The sequence below is a fragment of the Tetrao urogallus genome, assembly GCF_951394365.1.
Source record: "Tetrao urogallus genome assembly, chromosome: 18".
Lineage (NCBI taxonomy): Eukaryota > Metazoa > Chordata > Aves > Galliformes > Phasianidae > Tetrao > Tetrao urogallus.
In genome coordinates, this window is record NC_136831.1 from 619,270 (window position 1) to 632,069 (window position 12,800).

The following is a 12,800-nucleotide window of genomic DNA, read 5'->3' on the forward strand; positions in this document are numbered from 1 at the left end:
CTGCTCGGGGGGGCGGGCGTTGCGTCGTGCTTCAGCGCGTGCAGCCGGCAGCGCTGCTCCACGCGGGGTGACTCCGCGTCCGGAACCGCCGCGGCCGCCCCGGCATTCGGGAACCGTGAGCTGACCGCCGCAATAAAGTACCGGAACGGACACCGCTTGCCGCCTTCTTACCGCTCTCTCCGCCCCGCGCGGGGCGGGCTCGGCTCGGCTCGGCTCGGGGGCGGCCCCAGGAACGCAGTTTGGTGCCCGGCTCCGCCCCTCCCCCGCCGCCATGTTCGCGGTGCCGCTGCGCAGGGCCCGCAGGTATGGGGGGAGCCGGGGGACGGAGCTGGGAGCGGCCGAGCGGGGGGAGCGCTGCGGCACAGCGTGCATTGCCGGCCCCGCGCCCTGCAGCGCCCTGCAGCGCCCTGCCTGCCGCTCCGTGCCGCTCCGTGCCGCTCCGTGCGCCCCTTCTGCTTGCTGGAGTGCTGCCCGCTTCCAGTGCGCTGCTCTGGATACTCCCTGCCCCGCTTCCGCATCCCCTGAATCCTCCCCGTGCCCTCTCCGTATTCTCTGCGTTCTCTTGAACCCCCTCCCAGACCTCTGCATCCTTTCTGCGTGCCCCGAAGAGCTCCCTGCGCCTCCTCTTATCCTTCCTGCTATCTCCTGCGTCGTCCCTTTTTTCCGTGTGCCTCCTTCGTTCCCCTGAATCCTCTCTGTACCCTCTGCATGCCTGTAAATCCTCCGTCCTCCCTTGCATCCCCTTAAATCCTGCTTGTATATCCTCCCGCCTTCCTCCCCCCTGCATTTTCCCCTTGCACTCCCTTTGCATCTCTCCTATATCCTCTGTTTTGTGACTGTGTTCCCACCACGTGCCCTTCCTGCACCCCTTGCTGCTACCCCCATACCTGTGCACCCCTCCCTCTGTCCACAGCACCAGGAGGATCCCCTTGTCCCCCTCCCAATGCTGGGGCAGAGCCCAGGAGGGGTTTCACTGGTTCGCCGAGGGCTGTGGCTGTGCAGCGTGCCGGGGACACAGCCCCCCACATCGGGCTCTCCCCGTGGGCAACAAAGTGAATTAACGAGTGAATGAACGAACTAATGAGCACATCCGTGCTGCAGGCCGGTGTTCCTAGCGGGCAGCATGGCCATGGCCACGGCCGGGAGGAGCAGCCCGGCCCGCCCCGCCAACCGGCTCATCTACGAGAAGTCCCCGTATCTGCAGCAGCACGCCCGCAACCCTGTGGACTGGTGAGAGCACACCGAGCCCTTCCTCCTCATCCTCCCCTAGCAGGGCTGGCACCAGGAGGCTGCTGCCTGATGTGCAGCTCCAGAGTGGGCCCTGATGGCAGCTGTGCCCCACGGGCTGCTCCTCGTCCTCTGCAGGTACCCGTGGGGTCAGGAGGCCTTTGATAAAGCGAAGCAGGAGAACAAGCTGATCTTCCTGTCAGGTAACTGGCAGCCAGGTGTACCTTTATGTGTCCCAGTCGTAAATGAGCTGCGGGGTGAGGCTGCCCGGCGCTCATTCCTTCCCACTGAGAGCCGTAGCAGCTCTGTCGGAAGGCAGGCTGCGTTCAGGGGCCATCGTGGCCACCGACGCCCTTGTCCTGGGAGAGCTGAGGAGTGCAGAGCAGCAGGTGAGCCAGAGGGATGCCTCTGTGCTGCTCCTCCACTCTGTATGGCACAGAGCTGTGCCGGGGCGTGGGGCTGGGAAAGGCTGTGCCCCAGAGAGCGGTGGGCACAGCAGGGGCTGTGGGAGGGCTGGGGCTCCGCTGTCAGGCAGTGGGGTGGAGGTGGGGCGGTGCGGTGTGGTGTCCCTGTGCGCCCATCCTGGCTGCTCCGTGGCTCTGTGGCCTCACCCTGCGTGCTGCTCTGCTCTCGCTTTCAGTCGGGTACTCCACCTGCCACTGGTGCCATGTGATGGAGGAGGAGTCCTTCAAGAACGAGGAGATCGGTGAGATCATGAGCAAGAACTTCGTGTGCATCAAGGTGGACCGTGAGGAGCGGCCGGACGTGGACAAAGTGTACATGACCTTCGTGCAGGTGGGGGAGCGCGGCAGGGCTGGGGCACGCTCTGCCCTTCTTTCTCGAGGTTCCTTTCCGTGTTCCCGAGGAGCCCCCCGTGAGATGCTTCTGCCCTTCAGGCCACCAGTGGCGGCGGGGGGTGGCCGATGAGCGTCTGGCTGACTCCGGACCTCAAGCCCTTTGTTGGGGGCACGTATTTCCCCCCTGAGGACAGCGCTCATCATGTGGGCTTCCGGACTGTGCTGCTCCGCATCGCAGAGCAGGTAAGCGGGCAGCTGGGGGCGGTGCTCAGAATTGGGGTGGTGTTGATGGGGAGCAGCCACGGGAAGCAGAGGCTGAAGGAGGGTGGGTGGGATGGGGGTGAGGGTGGGGATGGAGTGGGGGTGGGGATGGGGATGCGCTGCGCAGGGGGAGGGCACTGAGAAATGCAGACAAAGGTTGGGTTGGGAGGCAGAAAAAAGGCAAGAAGAGGAAGCACTGATTTTCTCACCGCCGCTCAGTGGAGGCAGAACAAGGAGGCCCTGCTGCAGAGCAGCCAGAGGATCCTGGAAGCGCTGCACTCCCTGTCCCGGGTTGGCACACAGCAGGCAGCCCCCCCGACCCTGGAGGTGCTGACCACCTGCTTCCAGCAGCTCTCCGGCTCCTACGATGAGGAGTATGGCGGCTTCTCACAGAGCCCCAAGTTCCCCACACCAGGTCAGTGTGGTCCCTGTGGCTGAGCCTGGCCGGTGCACAGAGCTCACTCTGCAGCCTGTCCCTGTCTTTCAGTGAATTTGAATTTCCTCTTCACCTACTGGGCTCTGCACAGAACAACCCCAGAAGGGGCCCGTGCCCTGCAGATGTCTCTGCACACTCTCAAGATGATGGCACATGGGGGCATTCACGATCACATTGGTCAGGTAGGAGGAGTGCCCTGAGGTTAAACTGCAGCAGTGTGCAGGTGGAGCACGATGGTGACACCTGTGTCTTCCTCACAGGGCTTCCATCGCTACTCTACTGACCAACACTGGCACGTCCCACACTTTGAGAAGATGCTGTATGACCAGGGGCAGCTGGCAGTTGTGTACAGCAGAGCCTTCCAGGTGTGGCTGTGGGCTCCTGCAGGGCTTGGGCTGCCCATCAGTGGGCACAGAGCACTCCCCTGTTCCCCATCCGTAGCATTTGTTGTGCAGGCAGGAGTGCCGTACAGGTCTGTGATATTAGCCCGTGAGGCTCTGCATGTGCCTCGTGTTTAAAATCCTTGCCCAGCACTTCTCCCCCTTGTAGCTCTTTCCGTGTCCCGTTACTTCTTGCTGTGTCTCTTTCCCCCCTGCCCTTTGTAACACAGCAGTGATCACTGCCTCACCTCCCCTGCAGATCTCTGGCGATGAGTTCTTTGCCGACGTTGCCGCTGACATCCTGCTGTACGCCTCGCGGGACCTGGGCAGCCAGGTGTGTTCCCCAGGTCACTTACTTACCCTGCCTGGGACGCAGTGCTGTGCTGCAGGGCTGTGCCCACAGCCGGACATCTCTGCTGTTTCCTCCCCAGACCGGAGGCTTTTACAGTGCAGAGGATGCAGATTCCTACCCGACGGCCGCCTCCAGCAAGAAGCAGGAAGGAGCTTTCTGTGTGTGGGCAGCCGAGGAGGTCCGGGCTCTGCTCCCTGACCTGGTGGAGGGGGCTGCAGAGGGCACAACCCTGGGAGATGTCTTCATGCACCACTACGGGGTGAAGGAGGACGGCAACGTGAGCCCCAGGAAGGTGAGGGGTCGTGCAGACCTCACCGGGAGCATTGCTGCACCCGAGGCACGTGGGTCCAAGCCGTGTGGGCCGGGCAATGTTCCTAGAGCAGAGCTGTCCTTGCAGGATCCCCATAAGGAGCTGCAGGGCAAGAATGTCCTCATTGTCCGTTCCTCCCCGGAGCTGACAGCCGCGCGCTTTGGGCTGCAGCCGGGGCAGCTGAGTGCTGTGCTGCAGGAGGGCAGGCACAGGCTGCAGGCAGCCCGGGCACAGCGCCCACGGCCCCACCTGGACACCAAGATGCTGGCCTCGTGGAACGGTGCGTGGATCCACAGCCGTCTGTGCGGCTGCTGCTGGTGTGAGATAGTGCTGTGTTGGGCTTTTTTATTTATTTCTTGCCAGCAGAGAGCAGCAAAACTCTTCCCTGGCGCAGCCTGCTTGGCAGGACTGGGAGGGATGGGGCTGAGGTCTGTGCTCACCACATATCAGCAGGGTGAGAAGGGGGTGCTGTTCCTGTCCCTGTGGGACGTGCCTGCAGCCTGAGCTGGAAGTACAGTGCAGAGCCAAGTCTCACAGCCTGTGCCCACAGGCAAAGGCTGAGATCTTGCTGTGGTTTCAGTGCTCTGCCTTTCTCTGGATGGTAGTTCAGTGAGGGACTTTCTGGGAGGCTGGAAGAGAGCAGAGGAGATGGTGGCCTGCAGTTAGAATGTCAGGGAGCATAAGCTTCTTGTGAAGCATCCTGTGGAGGAAAATGTGTGACACCCAGCCATTCCCTTGTGCCTGAGCTTTCCCTGTGCCCATGCAGGACTGATGATCTCAGGCTTTGCCCAGGCTGGAGCAGTGCTGGCCAAGCAGGAGTACGTGAGCCGGGCAGCGCAGGCGGCTGGCTTTGTGCGCAGGCACCTCGTGGAGCCAGGCAGCGGCAGGCTGCTGCGGAGCTGCTACCGTGGCGAGGCCGATGTGGTGGAGCAGAGGTGAGTGGTGGTGCAAGAAGTGTCGCTCAGCCCAAATCCTTTCCATTTCTTGTCTTTGGAGCTGGTAGGAGCCTTTCTGTTCTGCTGCTGACCTGCACTACCCCCATATGGTGCTTTGACACAGCCACTGCTGAGCTCGGGCTGAGCTCGGGAGGCAGCCAAGCAAGGTGGTGTCTCCTTGGTCACAGACAGCAGTGCGGAGAGTTTTCCCCCAGCCTGCCCTGCTGGGCTGCAGACACTGGTGTCTGTCCCCGCCTGCTGTTGCAGTGCTGCTCCCATTCATGGATTCCTGGAGGATTACGTCTTCATCATCCAGGGTCTCTTTGACCTCTATGAAGCTTCGCTGGACCAGAGCTGGCTGGAGTGGGCCCTGCAGCTCCAGCACACACAAGACAAGCTCTTCTGGGACCCCAAAGGCTTTGCGTACTTCTCCAGTGAGGCTGGTGACCCCTCATTGCTGCTGCGCCTGAAGGATGGTGTGTGGGGACCCTGGGCAGGTCAGGGGTGGTGCTGGCACTGGGCTGGTTGTGACACCTTGTCCCCTGCAGACCAGGATGGAGCAGAGCCCGCTGCCAACTCCGTCAGTGTCACAAACCTGCTCCGAGCAGCCTCGTACTCTGGCCACATGGAGTGGGTGGAAAAAGCTGGGCAGATCCTGGCTGCCTTCTCTGAGAGGCTGCAGAAGATCCCACTGGCCCTGCCAGAGATGGCCCGGGCCACTGCCATGTTCCATCACACCCTCAAACAGGTATGAGCTGGTGTGCCCTCCTCCTTTCTGGGTGCAGGAGTGGGAACACGGAACTTCAGCCCTCTGTATCTGTGCTGCCTCTGGACAGGTGGTGATCTGTGGGGACCCCCAAGGAGAAGACACCAAAGAGATGCTTCGCTGCGTGCACTCCACCTTCATCCCCAACAAGGTACAGCAGTCAGCCTGTCCCTGTTCTGTCCTCACGGCTGCAGCCACACTCCCTGCAGCTGTTGCAATCCCATTGTATCCCCTGCGTGGCCGTAGCATCCCCTGGCCAAGGCACCAGTGTCCCTCTGTAACCCAGCTGGAGTGAGCTGGGACAGGCTGAGCAGAAGCTCCCTTGCCTGTCTCTGTGTCAGCTGCCCATGGAGGCTGTGTTCTGTGAGTGCCTGGCAGCAGTCAGTGATGGTGTCAGAGGGACAGGAGCCCTCTCCGTGGGGATGCAACAGTCAGTCCTCCCCACACCGTCCCTGCAGTGCCTCGCTCCCTGTGCTGCGTCTGAGCCCCCTCTGCTCTGCCTTGATTCCTCTTGCTCCCTTGGAAGGATTACAGTGGGTGACCCAGTTTGCAGGCTTGGAAAGCACCGTGCTGCTGGGAGCTCCCCTCTACCTTCCCCACAGCCACTCCGGGTGCCCCAGTTTGCCCTGGGAGGGGGCACAGCCGATGGCTCCAGGAGCACAGCAGTGTGTTTGTTTGGGAGGCTGAGGCTGGGCATAGGCAGGAGATGTGCTGTGGGATGCAGAGCTGGAACAAGCTGGGCACCGAGTGGGATGGGGTTTGCAGCAAGTAGGAGTTTTCTTCTTGCTCGGGAACGTGTCAGGGAGCTCCCTGCCAGGTGTGGTCCCATAGGGCGCATCTCTGCTTCCCCACGCACGTCCTATGGGAGCTGTAGGACCTGAGCTCGCCCTGCAGTTCCTGCAGCACGTGGTGCTGAGCCTGTCTCCAGCAGATGGGATGTCGCAGCCCCGCACCCATTGTGCTGACAGCTGCTGCTCCCCGCTGTCAGCACGGCCGGGCCCAGAGGTCTGCGCTGTTCAGCGTCAGCAGGGTGTCATGGAGGGTGACAGCGAGACAGCGCCGCAGAGCTGGGCATCCCCAGGCCGTCGCACTGGGACTCACACAGTGCCACGCTCGTACCCACAGCCGGTTTGTGTTCTGCAGCTGCCCCCCGTACAGATCTGTGCTCTGGGAGATGAGACCTGAGTCTGACACCGAGGTTGGCGTGGGCTGTGTTCAGTGCCTCCTGCACCCACCCCTGCTGGCTGTGCAGGGCGCAAGGTGCAGCCCCTGCATTTCCTACCCCATCCCTCGGCCTCTCCCTCCCTCCCACCCCAGCAGCAGCCCCAGTGCTGCAGCCCTCAGTCGCAGCCTCAGGGATGCAGCTGCTCTGGGAATCGGGGCTGGAGGAGACGTCAGCATCGCCCCCGCTCCCCGGTGCTGGCAGGGCGCTGGAGGCCAGGCCGGGCTGCGGGAACGCAATTAATTAGGTCGCTCCAGTAATTAATTCCTTACAAACCTCACATTGAAATCTTCGCTGTAATGAGAAGCCAATGATAAAGCAGCATTGAGGGCGCCGGCAGATTGAGACGGGCTGGCGGACGGAGGAGCGCTGTGCTGGGACGCGGTGCTGCTGTGCTGGGCGCCGCCTGCTTTCCCTGTGCTGCTCCCAGGGCATCAGTGTGACCAGATGCAGCCACCCCCATCGCTGCCATCTCCCTGCCTGTGTTCGCCCTGGGGCCGGCGGGCCGGATCACGATCCTGGTTGAGATCCCGGCCCTATTAATGGTCTTTAGGGTAATTATGGAGGATCCCATTATCTCCTCAGCTGCAGCATGCGAGCTCCCCGGCTCGCCTTTATCCTGGCCCCGCAAGAGGACCTTAGGGAGCATGTGAGAAAAATGAATAATGAATTTCAGATTGGACATGAATTGGTAATTAATCACTCCTGGAATTAATTCCAGACAAAGGCAGAGAGGGAGGAGGGCAGGGGGAGCGGGCTGAGGGCCAGGCAGGGGCTGAGCAAGGTGGGCTGCGTGTGCTCCCAGCCTTCCCTGTCAGCCCACAAGGCCTGAGGCTTGAACAAATGTTTTGCTTTCCAAAGAAGCTCATTATCCCAGCGGTTCTGTCCTTATCCTCCCGGTGCTGCTGAGAGCCCCCAGCCCATTGCTGTGCCATGCCTGGGGGAGCTGCGGGAGCAGGGCAGTCATTGCAGGGGGTGACGCCGTGCTGCTCCAGCCCCCCTTCCTTCCTCCGCAGGTGCTGATGCTCGCAGATGGAGACCGTGCCGGATTCCTCTACCGCCAGCTGCCATTCCTTTCTTCCCTGGAGAGGAAGGAGGGCAAAGCCACTGCTTATGTCTGCAGCAACTTCACCTGCTCCCTGCCCGTCACCTCACCTCGTGCACTGCAGGAGCTGCTCCGCGCCTGAGCCCCAGTGTCCCACCAGGAGGGATGGGGGGCTGGTGCTGAACCCCCGTGGTGCCATGGGGGGCTGCGTGGCCCTGCTGGTGCCCGCCCTGCACCTGTGCTCATCAATTGGCTCTTCTTGCAGAGGGAAGAGAAAGCAAACACAAATCCCAGTGTTAACACAGCAGTCGGATGCAAGAACTATTTAAGGTTCCTATAGCAACCCAGGATAACTGCTGAACGCTCCTGGGTGAGATCAGGGTGAAATGCCTCTGGAAGTGTTCCTGTGGATGGCCGTGGTACTTTTCCATGGCAGGGCAGTCTGTAATGTCCATCAGTTACATTGGCATGCAGAGCCTGCTGCTCCCATTGCTGCACGAGACCAAACCCGAGCGCTTCCAACGCGACTCTGCGCTTTGCCAAGGACGGAGGCATGGCACGGCCTGCACAGGGAGCTCCCAAAGGCTGCTTCTCAACGTGTGACGCTGTGTCCCACCCAACGCGATGCCCACTGGGTGCTGCCATCCCAGCACAGCGCTGCCGTGGGGCGATGGCAGATGGCAGCTGTGCTTTCAGGACGTTCCAAGGGGCCTTGCCAGGGCCTGGGTACCGGGCCAGGAGAAATGCCTTTGAAGTCGAAGAGGAATTTTGCACCTCATCTTGTGAATACTTTCTGTGCTTGTGAAAGAAGAGAGTTTGTTTTGTTTTGTTTTGTTTTTTTTACACTGAAGTGTTTCTGGAAGCCCAGCTGCAAACTGCTGCCTTTGGCAGATGCTTTTCATTTCTTTGCTTTTCAAGTTGCTGTTGTTTTCTAACTGGACACCTTTGCTGCAGGGATTGATGTGACTCCTGAAGTGATGCTCCCCATCGCCACAGCTCTTGGAGCAGATGGGTGCATCCACCCCACACCGACACTTTGGGGACCTGGAGGTGGCCATGCCCATGGTGACAGTTGTCCCCAAAGAGCAGAGGTGTGGGGTGCTTTGCCATCCCGTGCCGTGGGCAGCAGGTGCCTTTCCCTACTCCCTGCTGGGTGTCGGCACGTTTTCCTCCGCAGCCACTGGGCAGAGCTGTGCTGGGAACGGGCTGTGAGGACAAACTGGGCTGAGCAGCCAAAAAAAAAAAAAAAAGAAAAAAGAAAAGAAAAGGAGGAAAAGCTCTCTGTGACAAATAAACTCTGCTGTGGCACTTGTGATGCTGTACTTTGTGCGTGGGCAGACATGGGGTTCACCCTGGGGCTGCACAGCACCCATATGACTGCACGGCACAGCAGTGCATCCCATTTGCTCCATGGGGAGCGATGCAGCCCACCATGCCCCCACGGGGTGCCCAGAGATGCAGCACCTCTGTTCCCTGTGGCGTGCTTTCCTGTCCCCCTCCTGCACCCTTGGGGCTGCGGTTCTGTTTTAATGAGGCTTTCCCTCTAATTAACATTCTCTGGCTTTGCCATCCCTTTTTATCCTGGTGTTGATGTGACATCAATGCAGAGGGGCTGCGGAGGCTGTTTGCCATCGGGGATGGCGTGGCTGTTGGGGGGGGCAGCAGGACCCCCACCTCCTTCTGGGGCTTCGTGCTGTGTGCTGCTCCATGTGTGGGTGGGCAATTAGGCAACACCTGAGCACCCAACTGCCGGTGTCTGAGCAGGCAATGAGCATCAGCGTGAGCTGGGTGTGGAAGGGCAGGTTGGGGGGCTGTAGGGGTGCTGCTGTGGAGCAGGTTTGCCCTTTGCCTGTTCCAAGATGTCCTGGGGGCCATCGCCCCGTGTGGCACTGAGTGGTCCTGAGCAGGTGCTGTGGCTGTGGAGCGGTGCTTTCCCTGCTGGTGAAGGGGAGCGTGTGCTCAGAGCAGGATTAGGCAGTGGTAGGCGGCCGTGACACGGCTATTAATCCTCTAATATGGTTTTGGTATTTACTGACCATGGTAACTATTGCATTAAATCTAAATTAAATGTGTGTTTTGGAGGCTTTACAGAAGGCGGGGGAGGATGTTTGCAGATGCCTGCACTGGGGAGGAGGGTTCTGCCTCCATGGAGCCGGATGGGCCGGGGGCTCTGGGGTGCACAGAGGAAGGGCAGCAGAAGCTGGGGGCTGCTGGGTGGACCTGGGTGTGGGACCCGTCTGTGGCTGTAGGTGGCTGTCCCCACATCTTCCTGTCCCCACCACCTGCGAATCTGGGACAGGCAGAGCCGGGCTCGCCGCAATTATCTGCGGATTAAGGCAGCTAATTTAGTTTGAGTTACAGAGAGCAGATTGGGTCGATACGTTGGGGTGAAGCACGGGCAGGAGGAATCGATAGGCTCTCAGCAAAGCAGACAGGCTGTGCATTGCGGCGGCTTCGGGGCCGTGGCAGTGGGAGAGGAGGAGATGCAGAGCTCTGTGCTGCCAGCAGCCCCTGACCCCCCGCTCCCCTCTGACACAGCAACGCGATGGGAGAAGGGTCCTTTTTCATGGCTGACAGCCCATCAATATTTATAGCAGCCCGTTAAAAACGTCCCCCACATCCCAGATGAGTCCCGGGGCTCTGGACAGCACCTGAGCACTGCTTAAGGTGGCAGGGATGTCTGTGGGGGGGTGGTGTGGGTGCCATCACTGCGGGGGGCTGCGCAGTGCTCAGTGCAGGTGCTGCTCGTGGCCCTGTGCTGGGCACCAGCCCGGGGATGTGTGTGTGTGCGCAGGGCTGCGGGCCCACGTGAGCTGCTGTTCCTCTCTGGGAGGAAAATGGGCAAGAAAAGGCATCAGCGTTTTGGTGAATGAATGGAAACTAAAGGCGGAAAGAAGGGGACAAAGCTATTTTCAGGCCCCTCAGGGGATGGCAGGGATGGTGGAGCAAAACCTTGCTTAGAAAGAGTAGACCAGGACTGAAGTGCTGGGCAGCACCCTGCTGTGATGGGCAGCACTGCTGGGGAGGACGGTGTGAAGGCACGGCAGCAGCAGGGAGCAGCATTAGGAGTGGGATTAGAGGGAAGTAATTCACGTTTAATTTAAAGTCCTCCGCCTTTCTTTAATTTTCTCCCGTATTGCTGTTTTCTTCACTAAGTGGCACACAGTTCATCTGTTGGCAAAATGAGGCCATTCCTGCATGCAGGCTGGTACTGGTGAGGGAGACAGGAGCAGCTCCTGGAGCTGGGCTGTGAGCAAAGACCTGTCTGTCTGTCTGTCTGTCTGATTGTTTCTTCCCCCAGGGCTGTGCACATTGAACTTCAGACTTCTTCCCTTTGTTTGCTGCCATTTATCTATAATTTAGGATGGGTTTTAGTTATATTGTAATTGAGTTTCACGTGTCACAGTGCGTCTCAAACAGAAAATATAAATATTTAACAACTCCACTGGTAATAAAGATTCACATTCTCCTCGTTCTGGTTGCCAGCACATGAATATTCGGCATCATGCTCCGTGGGTATTAACTCCATTCAGATTTATCTCCGCTTATGCAATGTAACATTAATGACAGATAGAAGCCAGATATGGAAAGAATGAAATAAATCGCCCCCCCCCCCCCCCCCCCCGCAGCACCACCGAGGCCGTGCGGTGCCATCAGCCCCGGCTGAGCTCTCCCGTGCTTCTGCCCTGCCGTTCCTGCCCGCCCGCCAGGGCTGGGCTCGATCTGGCTGCCTGCGCTGCTGAAAATGCAAAGTGCCGTTTAATTCGGAGCTGTAAGGACAGCATCCCCATGACAGCTCCGCCGGGATGTTTTCGGTGCCAGGAACCCGGAATCCATCCCAAAGTATCTTTAAAAGGGAAAATGTCAGGTTTGTCTGTAGCATGACAACGAACCACCTAGGAGCAGTGACATCAGCACCCAGCTCGCGCTGGGGCAGTGCCTACGTGGAACGGGAACATCTGCTCTCTGCTGGAAGGAGAAGGAAGATCTCCTCATCAGCATTAAATTTAAATGAGCCATCCCTCATTTTCACGCCTCTGCGGCGCTCGGGCTCCTGCAAAGGGGCGCTCGGGTTTGGCGGAGGCTCGGCACGAAGGCGGCCGCCTGCAAGGGAGCAGCGCTTCTCCTCCCGCGGCTCCCCAGCGCATCAGCGGGGCCGCCTCCCGCAGCACCTGCGGGAAAGCAAAGCCGCAAGGAGCCCCGGGTCCCCGCCGATGTGTCGTTCGGTGAACCGCGGCCCCGTCGGTGCCCGGTGACGGCAGTGCCGTTGCGCCCGGAGCCGCTCGGCCGCCCGCTTCCCCCGGCATCGCGAGCTGCTGCGGCGTGCTCCACATTATTCTTAATTATATTTCACTTTAAAGGGTCATTAATTACAAAGATTTCCCAGCAGAGATCTTAAAAAGAAAGAAAAGAAAAAAAAAAAAAAAGAAGGGAAACAGTAAAAAATCTCTTCCACATCAAGGGCTGTTGCCGGGATGCAGACACCGGTGGCGAGGGCTTTGGGAAGAAAACTGGCACAGGAGGGGCCCCTTTGTGAGTGCCGCCGTCACTGGCAGCACCGGTGGGGACGGCCCAGGTGCTGAGCAGCTGCAGAACAGGGACACGTCCATGTCCATTTAATATTCTTTTGTTTTAAAACCGTTTGGATCATTTGCACCCCGACCAGCGGGGGAAGCCGTGACTTCAGCACGAGGAAAGGGCTGCGGTGGACGCAGTGCCCCAGACCCTGGGGCCGTGACAGGGGTGGGACCTCATCCCCTCTATCCCACACAGCACGGTAGGGTGAGGTGGGGCATAATGCGGTTCACCTGCAGGCCCCCACCCCCAAAACCACCACCTGTCCCCCATTAGTGCTCTCCTGGTGGTGTCGCACGGTGCTGCAGTTCTGCTCCTGCTGCGCCGCCCCCCCTGAGTTGCTCAGCGCGTGGGGTGAAGGCATCCTCTGGCTGTGCAGGTAGGAATTTGGGGTGATGCTTCTCCTAGGGGTGGGGGAGCCTCTTGTAACTGCTGCGTTTGGGATGCACAGGTGGGAATGCCACTGACTGCTTCTGCCTGCTGTGTGCTGTTGG

General features: G+C 59.9%; 1 protein-coding gene across 1 annotated transcript; it reads left to right on the forward strand.

The window, feature by feature from the left end:
- Positions 1 to 271: 271 nt before the first annotated feature.
- On the forward strand, positions 272 to 7,873 carry SPATA20 (spermatogenesis associated 20; the record flags this gene model as incomplete). The annotated part of the gene is made up of 16 exons (XM_079544247.1): positions 272 to 303; positions 1,102 to 1,230; positions 1,366 to 1,430; positions 1,868 to 2,022; positions 2,124 to 2,267; positions 2,505 to 2,700; positions 2,773 to 2,903; positions 2,982 to 3,086; positions 3,361 to 3,435; positions 3,533 to 3,745; positions 3,851 to 4,043; positions 4,530 to 4,698; positions 4,966 to 5,174; positions 5,247 to 5,446; positions 5,535 to 5,615; positions 7,703 to 7,873. 16 exons carry the CDS (start codon positions 272 to 274, stop codon positions 7,871 to 7,873), a joined length of 2,268 nt encoding a protein of 755 aa, XP_079400373.1.
- Positions 7,874 to 12,800: the final 4,927 nt, after the last annotated feature.